The sequence below is a fragment of the Caretta caretta genome, chromosome 1 (assembly GCF_965140235.1).
Source record: "Caretta caretta isolate rCarCar2 chromosome 1, rCarCar1.hap1, whole genome shotgun sequence".
Lineage (NCBI taxonomy): Eukaryota > Metazoa > Chordata > Testudines > Cheloniidae > Caretta > Caretta caretta.
The window spans coordinates 244892179-244915239 of NC_134206.1; the positions used below are offsets into that span (position 1 = coordinate 244892179).

The following is a 23061-nucleotide window of genomic DNA, read 5'->3' on the forward strand; positions in this document are numbered from 1 at the left end:
CCTATGGTTTTGTTCTCTTTCACACATGCATAGTTTCTGATCTTTCTGGCTGCGAAGAGCCCTGTGGCCATTAATCTCTGTCATCTAGTGACACAAACAGACATTGGTGCAAAGAGGGTTTGGGAATTATCCCATTCACCTTAATATGGGATTACCTTTGAAACCAGTTTATGGCCACTATGTGCCGATCTTGTTTCACTGCAGATAGTCACACCAGAAACATCCAGCTAATGGTTTAAACCACTGGAGCTGAACATCCCTCTCAGCTGCCATTTTCCCAGCTCGTTGAGAGGACATTCTCCAGAAATACAGCTGAAAGTTATGAACATGTAAATAGCTGCATGTCTTTTGATTATTGGTATAATTGGGACACTTGCTACAGTCCTTAGACACAAGAGTAAAAGTATCATTTACATATGGTCAGCTACCAGCGCTTAGCAGATCAGAACATTTGACTTTACAAAGTTCCCTGTTCCCACTATGCCATCCACTGTGTTCCTTACAGACTGCTACTGATCTGGACTATAAAGGAGCATTGTTTGACCTTTAGTCTGTCCACCATGGCCCTCTCTTCTTTTTTCTGCATAAACTCAGTGATCCAATTCAGCTCCCCTACTGAGCCCTGGCAGTTTGAGGCCTCCGCACAGCATGACGTCGGCTGTTGTTGCTTGTCTTGTCCATTATGTTCATCTGCAAGGAGGCGGGCCTCCTCCTGCTTCTTTTTTTCTTCAAAATCTCTGAGCCAAGAGAGCGCTCCACAGATAAGACTCAAGGATTTTCCCTGCAATTAAAAAAAGAACAAAAATATCCAAACACACCTGGTGGAAATGGGAGTTATCACAGCCCTTAAAAGAATCCCAATGGCAAAACATATTTCATTATATTAAATATGCCTCTGTGGAGCTCAGGTTATGCTTGAAGCAATAAAAGATTTTATTCAAAATGTACAGGATGCTACAGAGGTTGCACAAGATAAAGGCCTTAGCCTCTGATGTTTGCTGGTGTTATAATAAAGAAATAGGAACCCTAAGGCATATGCTATGGGACAGTCCAGCAGCCAGACAGCTGTGGAAAGAGGTGAACACGCGTTAAAACAGTGCTCAGCTTCAGCAACGAAACCTCAATCAAAAAGTATATCCTACATCATTTATGTGCCAAGCTGTGTTAACTCTGCCACAAAGATTTTGGTTCTTGAGGACTGCAATGATCACCAGGTGCATGATTTTACAAAAATGGAGGAGTACACGAACGTCTACGATAGAGCAGTGGTACTCAGAGCTGTCCAAGTTAGCAGCCAAAGAAAGAATATCCTATCACCATACAGAGCAATTATATGAATCTGAAGAAATCTGGACCCTGTTTCTAGATATGTTTGGATTAAAAAAATGTTGAGATGACTCAAAGAATGCCAGACCTCCATTCCACTTAACTCCTCCTCTCTTTCCCTCCCCCGCTTCCCTCCACTCCCTGTTCATGTATTTCTTTTTCTATTTTATTATTGTTACCTCCACCCTAACATGTTACGTCTATACAGCATTGCCTGGTTTTGTATTGTCTGGTCTGACTTTTTGACAAACTGTATAATTGCATAAATTCTACTGGATACCCTATGAAGCATGTGGTATTCAGAAACATATACAAACCGCAAGTCATTTATCTTTTTTGTACTTTTCATCTGTTTCTTTAAGAAAATCGATTTAAAAAAATCACAAAAAACACACAAGAAGTGACACATTGATTCAAAACTAGATGTATTAATACAAGTTTGACAAGAAGGATTTCCATAAGGAAAAGGCACAAGGCCACTGCTAGATGACAAGCCCCAGAGATGTGGCTCGGTAGTATTTGCAATAATGAGAATAACACAAACATAATTATATTATATATAAGGCACATTTCACTTTTAATGCTTTTACATTTCCGTCTTGAGTAAGTCCCTTCCACTCCTACTTATTTTTGATCCTCTTTAAATGCCACATCTTTCTGGTATGGAGGCGCACAATCTATACACACTATTACATTATATTCCCATCACTAGCATACAGACAGGGGCTATTGCTTCCAGACAGTGTGATGTATTCTTTTTAATATGTAACTCAAATTTCCACTGGCACTTTTAAGATACTACAGTAGATCATATGACTAGTACAACTTTTGAAGTCTGCTACCTACCCTATGACCTATTTCAGAATTACTGCTTTCCAGGTTTCTCCAGGCCATTGACTGACTAGTGTTGTTATTCCCCAGCCTAGATGTAGTTTGTCCAGGCAGAATCTTTTTATTGCTAGCATGTTTCTCCTGTTTTTATTTGTACCTTTTCTCCATGACAATTATAAGCCAAAGGTGGCTGGCAACAGCTCTACGCTCCCTGACAACTCAATAATTCTGGATCCAAACAGGATTGAAAGGGATACTGAAGAAACTTGCAGGGGTGGTACTGTTTGTTAACTACAGTCTCGTCAATATCCAAATGCAGGACAGGCTCAGCAACACACTGCTCTCACTTACCGTCCCTGTGGGACTCTCAAAGATCCCGACTTTGCCAGCCTCCAGAACATCATACAGCTTGGCCATGAAATCCTCTTGGATGGAGTAAGGGGTGTAAGGAAATGGGAAATTAACCCTGCCCTTTCCCTGAGCTGCACCAGCCGCCTCCTGGCGGAGAAAACACATTCCATGTGAAGTGTGCTAACACAGCTCTGCATGCCTCTCCTTACCTCTGCCAGCCCTGGGGCCAGTCCCTGAGCCTGACCCCTCCAGCCCTGGTGCCAGCCCCCAGAGCAGCCCCAGGGCCAGTCCCCGAGCCTGACCCCCAGAGCAGGCCCTCTGCCAGCCCCCGAGCCTGACCCCCCAGCCCCACTGCCAGCCCCCAGAGCAGCCTCTCTGCTAGTCCCGGAGCCTGATCCCCCAGCCCCTCGGCCAGCCCCAAAAGTAGCCCCGCGGCCAGTCCCCGAGTCTGATCCCCCAGCCCCTCTGTCAGCCCCCAGAGCAGCCCCGCGGCCAGCCCCCGAGTCTGACCCCCCAGCCCCTCTGCCAGCCCCCGAGTCTGACCCCCCCCAGCCCCTCTGCCAGTCTCCGAGCCTGACCCCCCAGCCCCGCCGCCAGCCCCCAGAGCAGCCCCTCTGCTAGTCCCCGAGCCTGACCCCCCAGCCCCGCCGCCAGCCCCCAGAGCAGCCCCTCTGCTAGTCCCCGAGCCTGACCCCCCAGCCCCTCGGCCAGCCCCCAAAGCAGCCCCGCAGCCAGTCCCAGAGACTGACCCCCCAGCCCCTCTGCCAGCCCCCAGAGCAGACCCGCGGCCAGTCCCTGAGTCTGACCCCCCCAGCCCCTCTGCCAGCCCCCGGAGCAGCCCCTCTGCCAGGCCCCGGGCCTGAACCCCCAGCCCCTCTGCCAGTCCCCGGGCCTGACCCCCCCAGCCCCTCGGCCAGCCCCCAGAGCAGCCCCGCGGCCAGTCCCCGAGCCTGACCCCCCAGCCCCTCGGCCAGCCCCGCCCCCTGCCGGGCGCCGCGCTCCCCAGGCATCGCTCTGCTGCCAGCCCTGTTGCCCACCTCCGTGCCCGGCAGAGCCCCCGCCCCGCGCTCGGGCTCCATCATCCACCCCGCGCGCTCCTCAGGAGCCCGCGCCAGACCCGCCACCGCAGGGTCCACTTCGAACGAAGCGCCAACGACGCGGGGCGGCCTCGGCCCCGCCCCCTGCATCTACCGCCACCACACGTCACGTCGGCCTCGTTCCAGCGTCGACGTCCAACGCCTCTCGCACAGGAAGACTCAACCAAGCCCCACGCTCCGTCTGAGGTCGGTGCTCCTGCTCCGCCCCCTCCCTCCCCGGTCTTCGGCGCAGGCCGCCGCGCGCCTCCTCTCGTGGCCGTGGCCCGTGGCGCGCCAGCTACCGAGTCCTTCCGGCTAAGTCCCGCCGCGCAGCGGCCCAGGGTCACCGCCTGCAGCCTGAGATTAACCCCCAGAGCAGCAGGCGTTAAATCGCTCCGTTAGTGCGACCTGGGCAGGGCCCCTTGCTGGGGGAACGGGCAGAGGGAGGGGGGAGAGGCTGTGGAAGAGCTGGTGAGATTTGGGGAGGGGGAGGGGGGAATAAAAGGGAGAGGGAAAAACAACAGGAAAGAGGGGGAATAGAGGGAACAGGCGATGAAATGAGAACTCAAACCACAGGAATCAGGATCGGGAGGGGGGAGAGCGGGACAAACGGATTTAATACTGGCTGAGGAAGGGTTTTTTTTTCAGATTACTCATGGATTATGTAGTTGATTGTGTAGTTTCGGTTATGTGGCTATTTAGGCCAAGGAAGGATTTAGGACAGCAGTTAGGCAGACCCTGTGCAATAACAGCAGGCAGCAGAGACTGTATTAGCTGCTGAGGGCGAGGGAGGACTAGATGATCTATGTCCACTGGCCTCAAAGGCTACGCTGCAATGTGAGATCAGGGTTAGTGAGACCTGAGTCAGGTGACCTGTGAGGGGGAACCCTGGGCTTGAGCATCTATGTTGTACTTTAACCATTTGTTAAGACTTTTCTAACCCATGCTCAAAACTAGGGCTCTGGCATCCCCAGGGCGGTGACAGACCCGAGTCAAAATAACCACTCCTCTCTCCCAAAATGTGGCTGCTCTAGCCCTAGGACCATGGTGTACTATGGGACAACTTTACTGTCCAGCCTGCACTTACATTTTGCTTCACTCCCCACTGCAAACCCAGGAGGATGGCTGATAGTGTGCTTGCAGATGAGTGATTAGAAAAGGATGGGTTAACGCTGACCAGAACTGTTGGCTGTTTGCAAAGCATGGCTGACTTCCACCTTCAGTAGAGTGGATTGTAGATTGTTGAGCTAGAGCAGGGTTCTCAAACTGGGTCAGAACCCCAAAGTGGGTCAGGACCCTGTTTTAATGGGGTTCAGGACTGGTGTTAGACTTGCTGAGACCTGCGGCCAAAACCTGAGCACGACTGAGGCCAAAGATAAGCCAAGGGCTTCAGGCCTTGGGCTGTGGAGCTCAGATTAGAGGCCCCCTGCCTGGGGCTAAAGCCCTGAGGTTTGGTTTTGCTCCAACCCCTCCCCCCGTTGGTGGTGCTCAGGGGGGGTGAGGCTTCGGTCCCGCCTCGGGTCATGTAGTAATATTTGTTGTCAGAAGGGGGTCACGGTGCAATGAAGTTCAAAAGCCACTGAGCTAGAGAGAATTAAGGCAGTTGTCCTATGGAATTGTGGGATACTTCCAGCTGACTCCCAGGACCTGAATCAAGCAGGGCTGCAGCTACACTGCAGAGCAATAGAGCTCAGACCCTGGGTCCCAGTTTAACTCAAGCTCAGACCCTCCAGCTCTGCAGGGTCCTGGGACATTGGATCTGAAGCCTGGGTTAGCACAAATTGCAGTGTAGATGCAAAGGGGGTTAGGCTTGAGCCTGGGTGTACATTACAGTATAGACATACCCAAAGAGTATGTCTCCAAACCCTCCTGAAGTAAGCCTCCCAGCCCAGTCAAGAGACTCAAGCTAGCTGTGTAGATGAGGCTGTGAAGCTTACCCACCCTTCCTGTGCTTCAGAAACCAAGCTGTAATTTCAAAGTGCTGTTTACAGAGCTATTTCTAGAGTGCCCGTGTGAACCCTGTTAGCCTGACTTAAGCTATGAGGCTCACTTCCTTGGTCTGAGTAGACATACCTAATAAAGTATACAGATTTCTGTCTCAGTTGCAAGGAGCACTAGAACAGACTAATGGATCAGTTTAGTCTGATAGCCCAGCTACAACGGTGTTACCAGATTTGCCTGTTACTTTGGGGTATGCTCATTTATTAGGGTTATTCTTGGGATGGGGTTCTGTACTTCTATCGATGTACTACTTGTGTTCTCATAGAGCTCTATTTCTCCCTGCTGCAAGTTCCCTCCCAATGGCGCTATCCTGCAGGAGCTAGGTTCCCCAAGGCTGGGTTCTTCCAGCCCCAGAATCAGATGAACACACACACATTAATAGCGCGTGTCTGAAAGGACCGGGTTAATCAGCACTCCCAAGCTGACCCCTGCTATGTCCCTGGACTCAGCAGGCGGGGTCAAGCAGCATTTCCAAGCTGTCACCCTCACAGGCCCTTGGATTCAGCAGGTGGGGTCGAACAGCATCTCCAAGCTCTCACCCTCATATGCCACAGCACCGTACTGGAATAGAGTGCGCCTGAGCAGGCTGGGGGGAGCAGCGCTTTCAATCTGGCACCCTCATATGCCCCTGAACTCAGCAGACTGGGTCGAGCAGCACTTCCAAGCTGCCACCCTCATATGTACCAGGTTCAGCACGTCCCTATCCCCACTTTCACGTTACAGTTGTTCTGGTAGTAACCCACTTGAGTAAACCCTACAGGATTTTTGGGTGCTGCAGGGACCTTTAGTTAGATACAAGGAGCGTTGCTGCAGAGTGAATGAGGAAGCCAAAAAACACCCAGGGGAGGGGAGGGAGGGAAGAGAGAGAGAAGCAACCAGCTTAACCATGAAAGTTATTTATTGCCAGGTAATAACCACAGGGGAGCCAAACAATTATAGTATTAAATATAACTTAAATTTGATTATAAAAGTCAGGTTTAGAAATAACTGATCACACAAGTCATGGTCAGAAGGTTATACCTAGAGAGAGAGAGCTGGGTTCTCATCATTCCCTGACACTTGAATCGATTAGGGGTCCCAGATGGTAATGGTAGCTGAGGGTCTGGAGTGCAGGAGACAGGCAGAGCCCCCAGCATGATCAGTCAGCAGAAGATGAAGTCCCAATGGAACAGATTCAAATTTTGGATCCAGGCATCAGAACACTTACTTGAGCATGGGTTTGGAAAACAACAATGGTTTAAGGGAGAACACTAGATTTGTTTATGGGTAAACTGATGGCTCAAGGAAGTATACCAAAGTTGTTTTGTTCAGGCTAGACAATAGGAACTGGTCATTCCTGGCTATGGGCCGTATTCCTTGGAGGGAGCTCACAATGAAATTAGGGGGCTTCAGTATTTTGGATACCAAGAAAGGATTTATTACTAGAATTGGTCTAATAACCACTGAGTTGGGTGTGTGCAGGCATGGGTTCATTAACATCTGGAGCAGAAATCCCCCATCAGGCAGTGCTTCCGTAGTCCCAGAGTTCCATGTGGTTCTTGCCTTGGAATCTCTGTTCTCCATCCTGTATGCTAATGGAGATGCCTCCCTGTCCCATCTTTGATGCAAATGAGGCTAGGGGAGTTTCCTTAATCCTTGTTCCAGGAGTTCAGGTTTGTCTCCCACTACCTTTTCATTGTTTTTTGTAAGTCTTTCTTCTGATCGGCTTTGGTTCAAGAAGAGGCTGCGGGGGGAGGTCTTTCGTGAGTCAGACAGGCTAAATACTGCGCCCTGGTTCCCCAAGAACACTATGCTGACAGGTAACAACAGTGGCTCATGCCAGATGCTCAAAAGGAAGGTTTGAAACATACTATCCATCTAATTGTGCAATAGCATACCATGGGGAAGATTTTTTCCCTACACCAGCTGGTTTTTATCCTCCCAGATGCTGTTTTCATTCACAAATGCCTAAATCTTCCTCGCCCCCATCCTCTCCTTTTTTTACATTTACTAAGCTCTTTCATACAGTTATTCTTTAGTTATTATTCTTTGGTTATTCTTTAGCCATGAATGCCACAGAGTATACATTGCCTTAAAAAAAACTTGTATCCATTTTATATTTGCTACCTTTTAATTTCACTGAATGTTCCCTTGTCCTTGTATTAAGGGACAAATAAATGGGAGCCTTCACATTTTATGAAATTCTATTGTATTCTCTCACTCTTCTCAAACTTAACAGTCCTAGCCCTTTAGAATCATAGAATCTAAGGGTTGGAAGGGACCCCAGAAGGTCATCTAGTCCAACCCCCTGCTCGAAGCAGGACCAATTCCCAGTTAAATCATCCCAGCCAGGGCTTTGTCAAGCCTGACCTTAAAAACCTCTAAGGAAGGAGATTCTACCACCTCCCTAGGTAACGCATTCCAGTGTTTCACCACCCTCTTAGTGAAAAAGTTTTTCCTAATATCCAATCTAAACCTCCCCCACTGCAGCTTGAGACCATTACTCCTCGTTCTGTCATCTGATACCATTGAGAACAGTCTAGAGCCATCCTCTTTGGAACCCCCTTTCAGGTAGTTGAAAGCAGCTATCAAATCCCCCCTCATTCTTCTCTTCTGCAGGCTAAACAATCCCAGCTCCCTCAGCCTCTCCTCATAACTCATGTGTTCCAGACCCCTAATCATTTTTGTTGCCCTTCGCTGGACTCTCTCCAATTTATCCACATCCTTCTTGAAGTGTGGGGCCCAAAACTGGACACAGTACTCCAGATGAGGCCTCACCAATGTCGAATAGAGGGGAACGATCACGTCCCTCGATCTGCTGGCTATGCCCCTACTTATACATCCCAAAATGCCATTGGCCTTCTTTAAATCTCTTCTCATATGGAAAGCTCCTCTGATTCTTCATTGCCTTGCTTTAAACATTTTCTGTTTGTGTTGCCTTTGTTCAGATATGGTGACATATCATTCATGTATAAAATTACATGAGGCAGAATTCAGCACATCCTATACCTCTCCAAAAAACTGAATCTCCCATTCCACAGAAATAAAACCTCCTCATATAGGACTATTGTATCTCTTCTTTATATAATATTTTATGAAGTACTCCAGGGATGAATTCCTGGCCCTCTGAAGTTAATGTGAATTTTGCCACTGACCTCAATGAGGCCAGGATTTTGCCCCACCTGAAATACATTCAAGAACAAAAGATGGGACAATAGGGAGAAAAGAGGTTTTATATAATATGGAAATACTGTTGACAGTAACAAGTGAAACAATAACAGTAATATACAATATGGAGAGAGGTTTTATGTAATATGGAAACATTAACATAGTAATAAAAGTAATTATCATTGCGAGCAATTATGTAGTGCTTTATATGTTAAAAGCATTTTACTAGCAGTAACTAGTTAAAGAAGGAACAAAAGTATTGCATTACCAAAAGGACTAGAAAACTGGAAACAGTCTCTGGCTTCCATGGGAACCCAAAATGTGAAATGGGTATAGCTAGGACATCCAAAAGCTTCTTTTGTTTAAATTAGAAGGTTACATTATTGTCTAGGTTTTGTTAGTCTCCCGCTCTACATGCTAAAGGTGTTTCAATGAGAAGAGACATATTCTAGAGATGCTGCCAGGGAGGAAAAGATGGATAGCACTCACTGTGAAAGTGTTTATGTATCCATCCTCTTTGAGAGCAGCTACTTCACTTTGATTTCAGTGTGTCTCCTGATTTTTGCTTATGGAGGTAAGAGTCCTTTAAACTGAATACAGTAGAACCTCACAGTTACGAACACCTTGGGAATGGAGTTTGTTTGTAATTCTGAACAAAACATTATGGTAGTTCTTTCAAAAGTTTACAACTGAACATTGACTTAGTAAAGCTTCAAAGATGTATTATGCAGAAGAAAAATGCTGCTTTCCCTTTTTTTAGTAGTTTACGTTTAACACAGTACAGTACTTGCTTCCCGCACCCGCTGCCTCCTGATTGTGTACTTCTGGTTCCAAATGAGATGTGTTGTTGACTGGTCAGTTCAGAACTCTTAAGTCCTACCGTAAATCTCTTGGAAAGAGGAAGAAAAACAGACAGAGCTCCCATCTTTAAGATCAAAGAAAGGGAATAACCCAAATCCCGTGTCTAAAATCTGGTGACATTACTGATTTATGTTCAGTGAGAGTCACCAAAAACAGATTACTTTGCCATCCACAGTTCAAGAAGAGATGACATCCCCAGGACTGCTTACAATTTGTAGTAAACTGAAGGTGTGGCTGAGAACCAATCTGGAAATTATTTTAACCTTCTTGTATGTAAATAAAATAAGATAAAAATCTAAAAAAATCTCCCTTTCTATTCTACTACAAATCCCCACTCCCTATCCCCAAATTATCCAGCACCCAACACCCCATCCCTCACATCCACATTACACCTCCTCCACACAATCTATAAAACAACCCACTCCACTAGCACTCAGCTCCCCACAATTCACTCATTCATTCCAGAATACCCCAATTTTCTAGCATCAACCACCTCTCTTTGATATCAGAATGATCAGTCCAACAGCCAGCTCTCTTCCACTCTTGTTTCTCCACACTCATGCCCAGTTCAATTCCCCTCCTCTGCTTGAAGGGAAGAAGGTATTTGAACAGGGATCTCCTATCTCTGAGGAAAAGGCCCAAACCACTGGGCTATGGGATATTCTGATTAGGGGTGTAAATATTGTTTAAAAAGTTAACCGTTAAAATGATTGAAATATCATTTAATCGGTTAACCAATTATAGGGAGAGGGGCCGCTCCGGCCGGGCTGGGGCCTCTCTGGCTGGCCCGGGGCTGCAGCTGGGGGTAACGGTTAGGGTGGGTTAACCGGTAAGACTAGTGCTTACCAGTTAACAGTTTAATATTTTACATCCCTAACTCTGATGTGGGGTGTCCTCAATCTCTCATGTTGAAGCTGTTCCACTTGTTCCTGGGTAAGTGTTTTAACCACTAGGCTAAAAGTTATAGGGGAGGAGGCTTCTCCTACTCCATCAGGATTTTGAATGTAGCCCGAATCTGCTAGGTCTGCTCAGAATATGCCTACTGGCATGGGCTCTGCAGGCAAGGTAGGAGGATCACCCAACTTCCCCTGCTCCGAGCATCACGCTGGTGTTTAGGTGTCCAAATGCTTCCAGTGAGGTGGCAGGGTGCATACCCAGAGGCCGACACTTATGTGACTAGGAGATGGCTACAGTGAAAATTTAGGTGCCAAATGAATTAGGTGCCTGTAGAGTTAAGCAGCAGCTTACTGGGGGGGACGGCGGCGGCGTGCGTGGTTTGCAGCAGTGCCGAAAACTGAAACTTAGACTCCTTTCTGAATCTGGGCCTCACTCCTTTTTATATACCCCAAATAACCAATGTCTGCTACTGCTTTCTGTTCCATATTGCCACTCTAATCCTATACTACAGGGGTGGCCAAACTTACTTTGACCCTCTGAGCCACATTTGACAATCTTCAGAAGTTTGAGAGCTGCTGGGGCTCTGGGCTTCAGCCCCGTGGGAGGCACCTTACAGGGTCTTGGGGCTTCAACCCCACTTCTGCTAAAGCCCTAAGCCCAGCAGGCATGCCCCACAGGGCTGAAGCCCTGAGACCCCCTCCCCTCTGGGCAGAAGGCCATACCCCACCATCCCGCTGAAAGGCAGAGGTATCAAGCTCCCCCCCAGTCTGGTCGATGGAGAATGCGGGGAGGGGGATCTGCGAGCTGCAATTTAATTGTAAAAGAGCCGCATGCAGTTCACGAGCCATGGTTTGGACACCCCTGCTATACTAGATGTGAACGCAAACTGAGACTTTTCCTACACGCAATACATTTATAGGGTTTCTTTCCTGTGTGGACTCTCAAATGCACTTTAAGTGCTGAGCTCTGTCTGAAGTTTTTTCCACATTCACTACATTTATAGGGTTTTGCTCCTGTGTGGATTCGCGAATGCGCATCAAGGGCTGAGCTTTGTCTGAAGGTTCTCCCACATTCATCACATGTATATGGTCTCTCTCCTCTGTGGATTCTCAGATGCACATTAAGTGCGGAGCTCCGTCTAAAGCTTTCTCCACATTCAGCACACTTGTAAGGTTTTCCTTGTGTGTGGACACTCTGATGTGAAATAAGTGCGGCGCGATCACTCCGGGTTTTCCCACATTCAGAACATCGATAGGGATTTTCTCCTGTATGGATTCGGTGATGAGTCGCAAGTGCCGAGCTCTGACTGAAGCTTTTATCACACACTGAGCATTTGTAGGGCTTTTCTCCTGTGTGCGTTCTTCTGTGGGTAATAAGCGATGAGCTCTGTCGGAAGCTCTTTCCACAATCACCACATTTGTATGGTTTCTCTCCCGTGTGGATTCGCTGGTGTCGGATGATGGCGGAGCTGTCACGGAACCTTTTCCCACATTCTTTACATTGACGGGGTTTCTCCCCTGTGTGGATTCTTCTGTGTATAATAAGCGATGAGCAATCACTGAAGCTTTTCTCACATCTAGTACAATGGTAGGGCTTCTCGCCCTTGTGGCTTCTTTGGTGTACAATGAGGTGCGAATTCTGACTGAAGCTCTTCCCGCATTCTTTACATTTATAGTGTTTTTCACCCGTGTGGGTTCTCTGGTGTCTGATAACATTTGACCGCTGACTGAAGGTTTTCTCACACTCATTGCATTGATAAGGCTTCTCTCCTGTGTGGATTCGCTGGTGTTTAACCAGGTCTGAATTCCGAATGAAGCTTTTCAAACATTCACCACAACCAAAGGGTTTCTCTGCCACATGGATTCTCTGATGCTGAGTAAGATAGGAGTTTCGACTGAAGCTTTTCCCACATTCAGAACACTGATAGGGTTTCTCTTCCACGTGCACTGTCTCTTGCTCAACAAGGCCTGGGCTCAAAACAGAGTCATTCTCACGGTCGGATGTGTTTGGTTTATCTTCAGTGTGATCATCATCTTCAGGTTGTCTGACACTTACTTCTTGGGAAGGGGATTTTCTCTGTCTCTTCCCAGGAGATTTTCTGATTTCATTTTCTGACTCCTCCGGACTCTCACAAGCTTCTGTTTGGTCAGGAGTCTGGGAAATATTCCCTCTAAATCTTCTTGACAATGCGCTACGTGTTTTCATTTTCCCAGGACCTTCCTGAAGACGAATGCCCTTCTTAAGTTTACTCACGACTCTGGCACTTGCTGGAATAGAAAGAGAAATGAGACATGAATAATTCCCTGTGCTTGTGAGAGAGAGGAAGCCTAAAAAAAACAAAAAGAAAAAGAAAACCCCCACAAATAAACCACACTTCCTAACATTTTAATCCCAAAGCCCAAGTCCCCCAGTACATGTGCAGGAAGTGGAATGAGAAACACAAAGGGAGTGAGGTGAAACTGGCAAGAGAATGGGTGTGCAGTGTATTTTTGAAGGGTATTCTATTGAAACACTTGCTCAGCAACACATGCTTTAGGTTCCTCCACACTACAAAGTGGGCAGGTAGGAGCACAGCCCAGAGCACAACGTATGTTGTTTTACTCCATACCCCAAGCTGAGCACAGGTTCAACACACTCATGAGGCCATGTTTAAGGGTTTGTGTGTGGCTCTGGGCAATGACATGGATCACATGTCCCTAGCCTACAGTATGGACTTTGACCCCTTGAGTACGTCTATCACTTGCCTTTCCTCAGAAAATCCTGCTCTTGACAGATTTTGCAAGGGGGCAGGGGAGGAACGTGGTAACCTTGGTTCCCCCTTCAGAAATTCCCACTGTAACCACTCCTCTCCCCACTAGCTTCATTCCCTGTAAGTCATCAAGTGTTCCTCCTCTTTCAGTCCTCTTCTGCTTATCTGGTAGAGAACCAAAGGGTTCTAATGGGCTTTTTTCCTCTGTGTAGACCATCCCTCTTCCCTCACTTCAGGGGCTAGACCTTTTTTCCAAATTAAAATAATCCAAGCCCCATGCATTCTGTAACAAGCTGGACCTAAATTTTGCCTGCAACACTGGCACAGCAGATTGGAAATTCTGTAGCAGCTTCATGTAAAAAGCCACCGGTTATTTTATGAATTAATTATGAAAATGTATAATACAATTAGTACAATAGCCCCTTTATCATTTACATTGATTTAATGTTCCTCACCTGGGAAGAAACTTTGGAATGTGGAACAAATGCATTAACTGGTTGTTTCTGCTTAAACAAGTAGCAATGGAATAGTTAACATTTTTCACATTTAATTTGTCATTCAAATTGTCAGTGTTAACAATTTGAGATGAGTGAGGCAGTTCAAACCCCTCAGCTATTGTTTCATGCTGTCTGCAGACTTAGGAAGACAATGCTGAATTGACTATATTAATTTTCAAGGTTTTCTTTATGACCACCAGGGATAGGAACATTTAAAATGAAAGTTGAGATTCTGGTGCACAGTTCTGAAGCAAGGAATGGATCCCAAGGCTGCATAAGAAAGACATAAGAAAAAGAAAACACTGGTGGAGTGAAAAACACCACACAATTTGGTTATTTCCTCTTTCCAACATTCTGGAGTATTAACATTACAAAAATGCATGGAATGTAATTTAATTTTCTAGACTGATTCTTTCTGAATGGGTGGACGAATCCCAAAATTGTGCATTGGGATGGGATCCACAAAGGTACTTAAGTCCCATTTTCAGATGCCACTGTGATCTGCAAAACTCCCACTTGGCTGCTGTCCAACCCTATAGGCACCTAAACTTGCTCGGCACTTCAGTTGCACTTGATAGGCAAGTAGGAGAGCACCTGCACTGTTGCCCTACACTAGGCATCCGGATGCCCATCTTCCACCTGAGTCCCAGAATGATCCATTATCCAGGGAAAATAAGCATTCAACTGCCTAAGTCATCTGTGGAAGCCTGATCCAGTAAGCATGCTCAGGTTGCCTAACATCACACAAAGCATCTGCACACACACCCCGCATTATAACCTTTAGCCCAGTGATCAGTGCACTCACCCAGGATGTGGGAAACCATCAGTTCAAGTCCTCCCTCTGCCTGATGAGAAGGGATTTGAACAGGTGTCTGTCAGATGAGTGCCCTAACCACCGTTTCAGGATAGTCTAATGTGTGTCTCTTTCAATCTCTTCTACTGAAGTTTTTCCACTTTAATTAAATAACTGAATAATTAAATATGAATTTGGCCAGAAAAAGATTAGTGAAAGTACAATAACTAAATAGTGCATGCAGGTGCTTATAATAAATCGCACAACAACAAGCCAGTATGGGCAACTCAGCACTCCTTAAGCCAAACAAGCCAGTGCACAGCCCCTGGATTCATGGAAGGCTCTACAATAATATAGCCCCAGCAGTCATAAAAGAAAGATAAAGAGATGTAGAGAGGGAGGAAATAAAGGAGAGAAAAGGTAAAATGGTGCATTGGCAACAGGGAGAGGAGACAGAGTTTGTGATGTCACCGAGTTTGTGATGTCATCAAGTTGCTATTGGGAACTGGTCTGCAGCAATAACCCTGCTCAGAAAGTTCCCCGCCTTCTCCTCCTGACCCACCTCAGGTAAAAGCAGCAACAGGAAAAGGAACAAAGTGAGGGATAGGCAAGGAACCCAGAACTCCCTCCATGGTCTTTAACACCTCCCATAGTTCAACCTTCAAACTTCCTCCCATCCCCACCCACATACAATCCAAGAAAGATGAGGTGTCATATAGCAGCATGGGCCTTCCTGATTGTTTCTGGTGAGTAGGGAAACTTCTCATCATCCCTGACACTGACTTGTGATAGGGGACAGGAGAGTCCCCTGTTCCCCAGCCTCGCTCATTGCAAATCAGGAGCCTCAGCACCTCAGAACTAGGAAGGAGGGGACGGGTTTACATATCAGTGACTGTAATTATCCATATCTAAATCTTGGCTGCACAGAGCATTGCCTCCTGGAGTCCTTTTCTTCCAAATGCTTTAACCTGACAATTTGTTGACTTTGAACACACACCTTACAGCAGGGGTCTCAAACATGCGGCCCACGGAGTTATTTGCTGCAGCCCGCCAAGCTCCCCGCACCCCCCCGGAGTTATTTCCTGCAGCCACCAAGCTCCCCTCCCCCGCAGCACGCCGTGTCCCTGATCCTCTGTCTACCTCCTGGTGCTTCCTGCGGCCAGTGGCGCTTAGTGCTTTCCAGGAGGGAAGGGGGAGGAGCAGGGACCCACACGCTCAGGGGAGAAGGCGGAGAAGAGGTGGGGATTTGGGGAAGGGGTTGGAATGGGGGCAGAGAAGGGGTGGGGCCTTATGGAAGGGGTGGGGGCGGGGCGAAGGGTGTCAGTGATGCAGTCCTCGGGCCAATGTACTAGTCCTCATATGGCCCTTGTGGTGATTTGAGTTTGAGATCCCTGCCTTATAGCCACAACTAGAGAAACACCCGACACCTGGCTTTTTTTCCCCAGTCTGCCACATTAACCAACACTGAAAGGACCAGGGTCAGAGAGAAAAACGTTACCAGTTCTCCTGTATAAAAGAACTGAACTCTACGCAGTAGCCTGGAAGCAGACCAGAGAGTTGAAAAGATTTAGCCACAGCAATCAGTCAGAACAGTATCCTACAACAGAAGAAAAAGAACTGCAGGTGGCTGAACTACAGATTACAGGCAGGGCCTGACGCTTCCCATTACAAGACCCTGCTTCCAGTTACTTATAACTTTGCCAGACTTTAATGGTTTCAGCCGAAATGTTCCATACTGGGTGCCTGCCTCAGCCTGAACTTATTTATTTATTTATTTCCGCCAAAGTGGTTCAGCCATTTCTGAGAACAGACGTAAGGGAACAACACATGTTCTGGTAACCTTTTCATTGGAAAGCTCTAGTGCTCCTGTGCTTTGGAGCGCAGTCTTGAAATTGGCAGGGTGCTAACCTTTGTGTCAGGGATGTACTTTTGCCATCCCTGTGAAAACATAGGCACGGGAACTGGGGGTGCTGCAGCACCCCTGGGGTCCTGGCTGACGACCTCAGCTTGGGGGTCCAGTGGACGGGACAAGGGGGCTGGCTTTCCGCACCCCCACTATTAAAAATGTTCCAGCGCTACTGTGTGATAACCCACTCAAATATGGCCAAGCTAAAAACCCCTGAAAAAATCTGTTCACACAGGCTTGGCAGAGACTTCCTGGATTTCAGCAACTAAAATCTCCAAAGATTGTGTCTTCACAGAACACGCTCAAGCCTCTCACAGCTCTTAGTGCTAACCACATGCTATACGCACTATCCCCACTGAGCACGCGTCATCCCCTCCCAGCTCCTACGCATGAGCTGGCTGCACATGTGCCATCACCACAGGGGGACTGAATATGCTCCCTCCAGCCCAGGTCAACAAGGGTAAAGCCAAATGTTCCTTGGAATGGCTGCTCCCAGCTATGGTGCAGGCTAGGGTGAGGCGGAGCACTGGAACTGAGTGTAAGGAGCCTGTCTCTCCTGTGTTGTCAATGACACACGCCTGCTGGTGTCCAGGCCGTGCAGAAGATGAAGTCGTCTGATTAGAATGCCGAGTGGACAAAGGTCAGACCACAGGAAAGGGAAAGGAGTAGTCTGGGACAAAGAGTCTAGTGAGACAGTCTGGAGGCAGCAAGAAGATAAACGGGATTGCTCGAGCAAAGAGACCAGGACTGGGAGGAGGCTGGGACTAATGGGGCAAGGAGACAGGGACTGGAAGCAGTACAGGGAAACAAGGGGAGGACCAGGAGCTAGTTGGCTCGGAGAAGATGGGGAACACAGAGTTCAGAAGAACCACGGAGAGGGGTAGATTGGACTGCCTGGGACTAGGTGCAGGGCATGGGAGAGGCGTAGGAGATACTAGCTGGGGAGACCGGGATTCGACAGCGAGCCCAGATGAGGAGACTAGGAAAACCTTAATAATGTTCTTTAAAAGCAGTCTGTGTGTGTGCATATCTCCAAGTTTTTTAGTGTTATATACAGGTTCATTGAATGTATGAATCCCCGAGAGAGCATGCACACAAATCCATCCGCCACTGCTTTCTAGAAGATTCTGGATCCATTTGCCAAGAATGGGGATTTATAGAACAAATTCTTGAAAGCAAACAATATCCCACAATTCCCTTCCCAGGGAAAAAAGAGGGGGAGGTGAAGGAGAGAGTTAACAGCACAATTCAAGGCCCCAGTCCCAGAACAGGGAGTCACAACCATCATTCTGGCCATCATTCCCAGGAAAGGTGAGAAGAGGTCTCCCCCATAATTCAGGACCCCCTTCACAAGAGAAGGGGTCACTCGCACAGCTATGGACCCAATCCCCAGGAGGTGGGTTTCCTCCCAAAGGGTCAGGTCATCCTACAGTTCTGCACCATGTTTTCAAGAAATTGTCACTTCCACAATTCTGGACCGCATACCCAAGAGAAAGGTTATACCCACATCTACATCCCTGCAATTCTTTCCCCAATGTCTGTCATCTGCAGCATTTCACTTCCTTCCTGCTCCTCTTTTGCAGTACTCTCAAGCTGGTGTTCTGCTGCCCACCTTCAGGATGAGGGCTCATTGCTAATGGGAACACCACTCTCAGAGCAGGAGTATGATCAGTTCTTCAAACCTCTTCGTGCCCCTTACCGAACCAGTGCCATCTGCCTCATTCGTGCCTTGTATGGCTGCCAGAATTCTTTGATCCAGAGATTGGACCAATACGAAAACCATGGAGTCATCCCTCAAGGTAAGGCTGACCATAGCATCCAAAAGCAGAAGGACTGGGGTCTCAGACCATCTGGCACTAGGAATGATCAAATGACAGATGGGAAGGAGTCCTTAGGTGCTTTGGTTTATAACAGGGATGCGGAGGAAGCCAACTGCTGATGGGGTTTATTCATTCTCTTTCCTTCTCTTCCCAGGGGGATACGTATATGCAGTGGAGGGTTTTGTTTTGGTAGAGGTTTTGAGGGTTATTATCTACATGTTACTATGTATTTATATTAGAGAAGGCAAGTTTGAAGAATGTGTCTTGCCTTCTCTAATATAACCAGAATATAGTTACTCTACATTACTACAGAGAATTATTTCCCAGGTATCTGCCTGACAGGTCTTGCCCACATGCTCAGGGTCTAACTGACCACCATATTTGGGGTTGGGAAGGAATTTTCCCCCATGTCAGATTGGCAGAGAGCCTGACGGTTTTTCACCTTCCTCTGCAGCATGATTGCAGGTTTATACTAATGTAAATGGTGGGTTCTCTGTAACGTGAAGTCATGTTTTGAGGATCTCAGTAATTCAACCAGAGGTTATGGCTCTATTATAGGAGGGGGTGGGGTGAGGTTCTGTGGCCTGCAATGTGCAGGAGATCAGACTAGATGATCATGATGGTTCCATTTGACCTTAAAGTCTATGAGATAGGAACTGAAGAGAAATAGTCCCATTCAATTACATCACATGAAGGGACACAACTAAAGGATGTGGAAAAAGTGGAAAGAGTAGATCATGCTGGTGGGAGAGCGACACTCTCTAGGAAAGCAAGCACAGAGTCAAATATAGTAAAAATATTCAATAAATCAAATAGTACATGGAATTTTTATCCATAGAGATTCTATGTTTGAATAAGAAGAGTATAGCAGCAGGAATATATTACCTGACCAGGATGGTGACAGCGATTGCAAAATACTCACGGAGATTAGAGAGGTTACTAAAACCAGAAAACTCAATAATAATAGGAGCTCTCAACTATCCCCACATTGGCTGAGTACACGTCACCTGAGGACAGGATGCAGAGATAAAATTTCTAGACACCAAATGACTGCTTCTTGGAGCAGCTAGTCTTGGAACCCACAAGGGGAGAGGCAATTCTTGATTTAGCCCCAAGTGGAGCACAGGATTTGGTCCAAGAGGTCAATATAGCCAAGCCACTAAGTCATAGCGACCATAATGTACTAAATTAACATCCGTGCAGGAGGAAAACATTCCGAAGAAACCCACCAGAAGTAGCATTTAACTTCAAAAAGGGGAGGGGACTACACAAAAATGAGGAGTTAGTTAAACGGTAATTAAAAGGAACAGTCACAAGAGTGAAACGCCTGCAAGCTGCATGGAAACTATTTAAAAACACCATAGAGGATCAAACTAAATGCATACGCCAAATCACAAACAGTAAAAGGGCCAACATAGGGCCCTACGATCCGTTTTATTATTGTGGATTTTTGGATTTATTATTTTCTGATTTTTTCCATTTTAAAAAAAATTAATTCCATCTTTATGTTTTTAAATCATAATTGTCTGATACATTAACAATTAAGTAGCCTTACTATAAATGCATAAAAATGTTCAAAATTGGATTGCAATGAGAAAAAACTGATTTTACAGAAAAAATCCTGCAATTTAAACAACATATCCTGCAGATACACAATACAGGGTAAAAGTCACACATTTTAAATCACTTTTTAAAGTAGCACTTGGTAATATGATCAAACTGATATTGCTGAACAGTAACATGCTCCTGGACAGGAGATGCACACCTCTGCATGGAAGAGACTCCTGTCTGGGAGCATGTGAGCCACTTGCACACACTAGCACGACCAGAGACAGCTGCGGGTGAGCCTGGTGCCCGCCCCAATGGGTGGGGCTGAGGGTGGTACAGCCACACCAGAGGAGCAGTTAATGGAAGGTGCTGGCTCCTGCAAGCAGTGGCCCGACATCCTGCTGCTTTCACTGCTGTGGTTCTCGGTAAAGCCCTGCAAGTCCACAGATATCTGCATACTTAAGTTTTGTATCCACACAGGGCTCTACAAAAAAAAACTTGAAGAGCAACTAGCAAAAGATAAAAAAACTAAACAGGAAATTTTTTAAGTACACCAGAACCTGTGGAACTCATTGCCATGGGATGTTGTGAAGACCAAAAGTAAAATGGAATTCAAAAAATAATTTGATAAGTTCATGGCGGATAGGTCCATCAATGACTATTAGCCAAGATGGTCAGGGACACAACCCCATGCTCTGGGTGTTGTTAAACTTCTGAGTGCCAGACAGTCAGACTGCATGACAGATTATGGATCACTCGATAATTACCCTGGTCTGTTCATTCCCTTTGCAGCAACTGGCCATTGTTGGAAGACAGGATACTGGATTACCTGGACAATTGGTCTGACCCAGTATAGCCATTCTTATGTTCTTACAATCCTGTCTTGTTTTTTTTAAAATCACCGTGGGTCATGAAGATGACCAGCCAGTGCTGGGGTTTTAACCACTCAAACTTTGGGAGGTTACTGGATGGCACTGAGTTTTATTATTGGCAGATGGGGACCACCCAGTCTTGGGATTTATAACTGAGGGTTAGGAGAAGTGACTGTCCAACACTGGAGTTTTTCAATAAATTTAATTATTATTTACCTCTCTCTAGGGCCTGTATGCTCAGACCTGCCAGAAATTCCCTTCTTCGCAGACTTTTGTACATTTACCTTTTATCGCTGTACTATGAAAAAGTATTTTGTTAAGGTGAGTCTGAACTGTTTCCAGATGAATCTGGTACTGAGGAATGCACTGGGATGCGCAGACACAGGAAACGGCTGGTAGCACTCAAAGAGAGTGGAGAATGGGGGGCGGGATGGATGAAGGGAGAAGGATGATAAAGAATTGTGAGAAGAACAGAACATGAGAAAACTAAGAGAGGGAGCATGTAAAAGAAGGAAGGAGAGGAGAATAGGAAGACAGTTGGACAGAGAAATATGGTGGGCAAGAAAGGAGTCAGGGAGAGATTTTTTTTTGCCTGTCCTGATGCCTATGAGAAAACTTTGGATGATAGGAATGGGAAATGTGTAATTGTGTAGCAAGTGGTGACCCCACACACCTAAGAAAAGAACGGGTGCAGGGTCCCTGTGCTTTTCTGCCTTCCTCTGATGTACCTCTGCTCTTCCACAGAGGGTTATATGCCCAGAGGAGATCCAAAGCAAGACTGGTAGGACACGAACCTTCAACGAAGATGTCACTGCCAGTGAGACACTTTTGCCCCCAAAAAAGACCTCTACCCAGTCTTCCACCACCGCAGGACCCCTACCTCCTTCTGGTACAGGAGCAGCTGCTGTCAAGGATATCCTCCTATCAACTACACCCCAATCCAACTCCCACACGAGAATACTCTTAATCTTCTCTCAGAGCCCACCTAAACCTCAGAGCATACCAGGAAACTCCCCTGTCAACCAGATCAGAGAGGAGGCTGAAAGTGGCCAGCAGCAAGGAGAGCTGTCCAGCCCCCAGGAGTCCCATCTACCCACCAGCGACCTGGAAGACCTCTTCCTGCGGCTAAAGGACCCCAACGTGCAGCACTGGATGCAGGCAATGCAGGTGCTGCTGGCCAAGCTGAAGACAGCAGAAGAACAAGAGTTACAGGCTACTTCCCTGAAGCTGCTGATGGCACTGAACCATGCAAACATGCAGCAGGAGGCTAAGCCAACAGCCACAGAAACAGTTCAGGAGAGAGAAAAACAGACAGTAGGGAAGGAGCAGCTATGAAGCCACCCTGGCTGGTTTATATAAAAGAAGAGTCTGTTGTGCAAGCTTCAGTATAAGCTGACCTTTGAAAGGAAAGCATCTTACAGATGGGACTTCCCTGAAACCATCAGGGTAAGGGGAGGAGCTCGGGATACTGAATATGTGAAGTCCCTTTAAGGTTTCCTGCATTTCCCATAGCCAAGGTGTGGCAATGAAGAGGGAATGCCTGGCTCTTTTGGGTTTGAAGGAAGGTGGATCCCATCAGCTGAAATGGAATGACCAAGGATTGAACAGGAAGAAAGCTTCCCTTTGGAAACAATCTAAGTGAAGGTTTCCCTCTTTCATATGAATAATTTTTCTATTGTGTCATTCTTTAAGATGGGAGGTCTCCATTCCTAGAAAAAGGGGGAGGGGGCAGGGATGGAGAAAGTGACTCATACTTGTCTGTTTGGGTTTGTATCCTGCCCCAAAAATACATACTGTTCTGCACAGATGAGAGGGGATTTGTGTGTGATTCAGTACATACGTTAGGAGGAAGTCAGGCCCTTCATCCGCAAGCGTAGGTGTTTCCATTCAGAGCCAAACACACATTTTCTTCTCAAAAAATGAGACGTTCCAGTTGAACACCACAATGGATAGTCTACAATCAGGAAGGTCTTGCCCTCCAGGGTAATTTCTGGTTCAGGACATTTCCTCTCCTACAAGCATGGTGTCCGTATCTTGTGATCTACTCCTGGAATAGAAGGCGTAAAAAAAACAAAGGACTGATATTGATTTCAATAAGTGATCCCACCTGTCCCAGATGGGAGCTAGATCTCTGAATCCACCTCTTTTGCTGATCTTTTGCTGTAGTGGCTGGAAATGGTGCTCTGTTATTTTTATAAATAGAGGACAGATCTGTAAAGATAATTATACAAAAGCATTTGCAAGTGACAGAGACAAAGCTGCCAGGGAGCCCGTTACGATTTCCTGATTCTGCTCTGAACTGGTGCCGAGTGTACTCTGGAGGCTGCTCTAAACTGAGCCAGCTCATTATGTTTTCCAAGGGACCACATGCTTGCTGAGGAGAGCC

At 46.9% G+C, this 23061-nt stretch overlaps 3 protein-coding genes across 4 annotated transcripts in view; 1 reads left to right on the forward strand and 2 right to left on the reverse strand.

The window, feature by feature from the left end:
• Window positions 1-3793, reverse strand: part of DDX11 (DEAD/H-box helicase 11) — a 35587-nt gene extending 31794 nt beyond the window's left edge. The window contains exons 1-3 of one of the 2 annotated variants that reach the window (XM_048829210.2): window positions 3546-3793; window positions 2509-2655; window positions 545-781 (exon numbers count right to left, since the gene is read on the reverse strand). In XM_048829210.2, the coding sequence (XP_048685167.1) occupies window positions 545-781; window positions 2509-2655; window positions 3546-3695 (534 nt within the window). In that variant the 5' untranslated portion in view covers window positions 3696-3793. The remainder of the gene's footprint in view (window positions 1-544; window positions 782-2508; window positions 2656-3545) is intronic. The other variant, XM_048829201.2, reaches the window with a different exon arrangement.
• Window positions 3710-22485, forward strand: LOC142069891 (uncharacterized). The gene is made up of 4 exons (XM_075122579.1): window positions 3710-3791; window positions 18019-18234; window positions 20902-20996; window positions 21420-22485. Exons 2-4 carry the CDS (start codon window positions 18072-18074, stop codon window positions 22008-22010), a joined length of 849 nt encoding a protein of 282 aa, XP_074978680.1. The 5' UTR covers window positions 3710-3791; window positions 18019-18071; the 3' UTR covers window positions 22011-22485.
• The window catches only part of LOC125626368 (uncharacterized), a 35398-nt gene continuing 18802 nt past the window's right edge, over window positions 6466-23061 (reverse strand). Inside the window, exon 5 of the mRNA XM_075122564.1 lies at window positions 6466-12442. Within this exon, the coding sequence (XP_074978665.1) occupies window positions 11355-12442 (1088 nt within the window). The 3' untranslated portion in view covers window positions 6466-11354. The remainder of the gene's footprint in view (window positions 12443-23061) is intronic.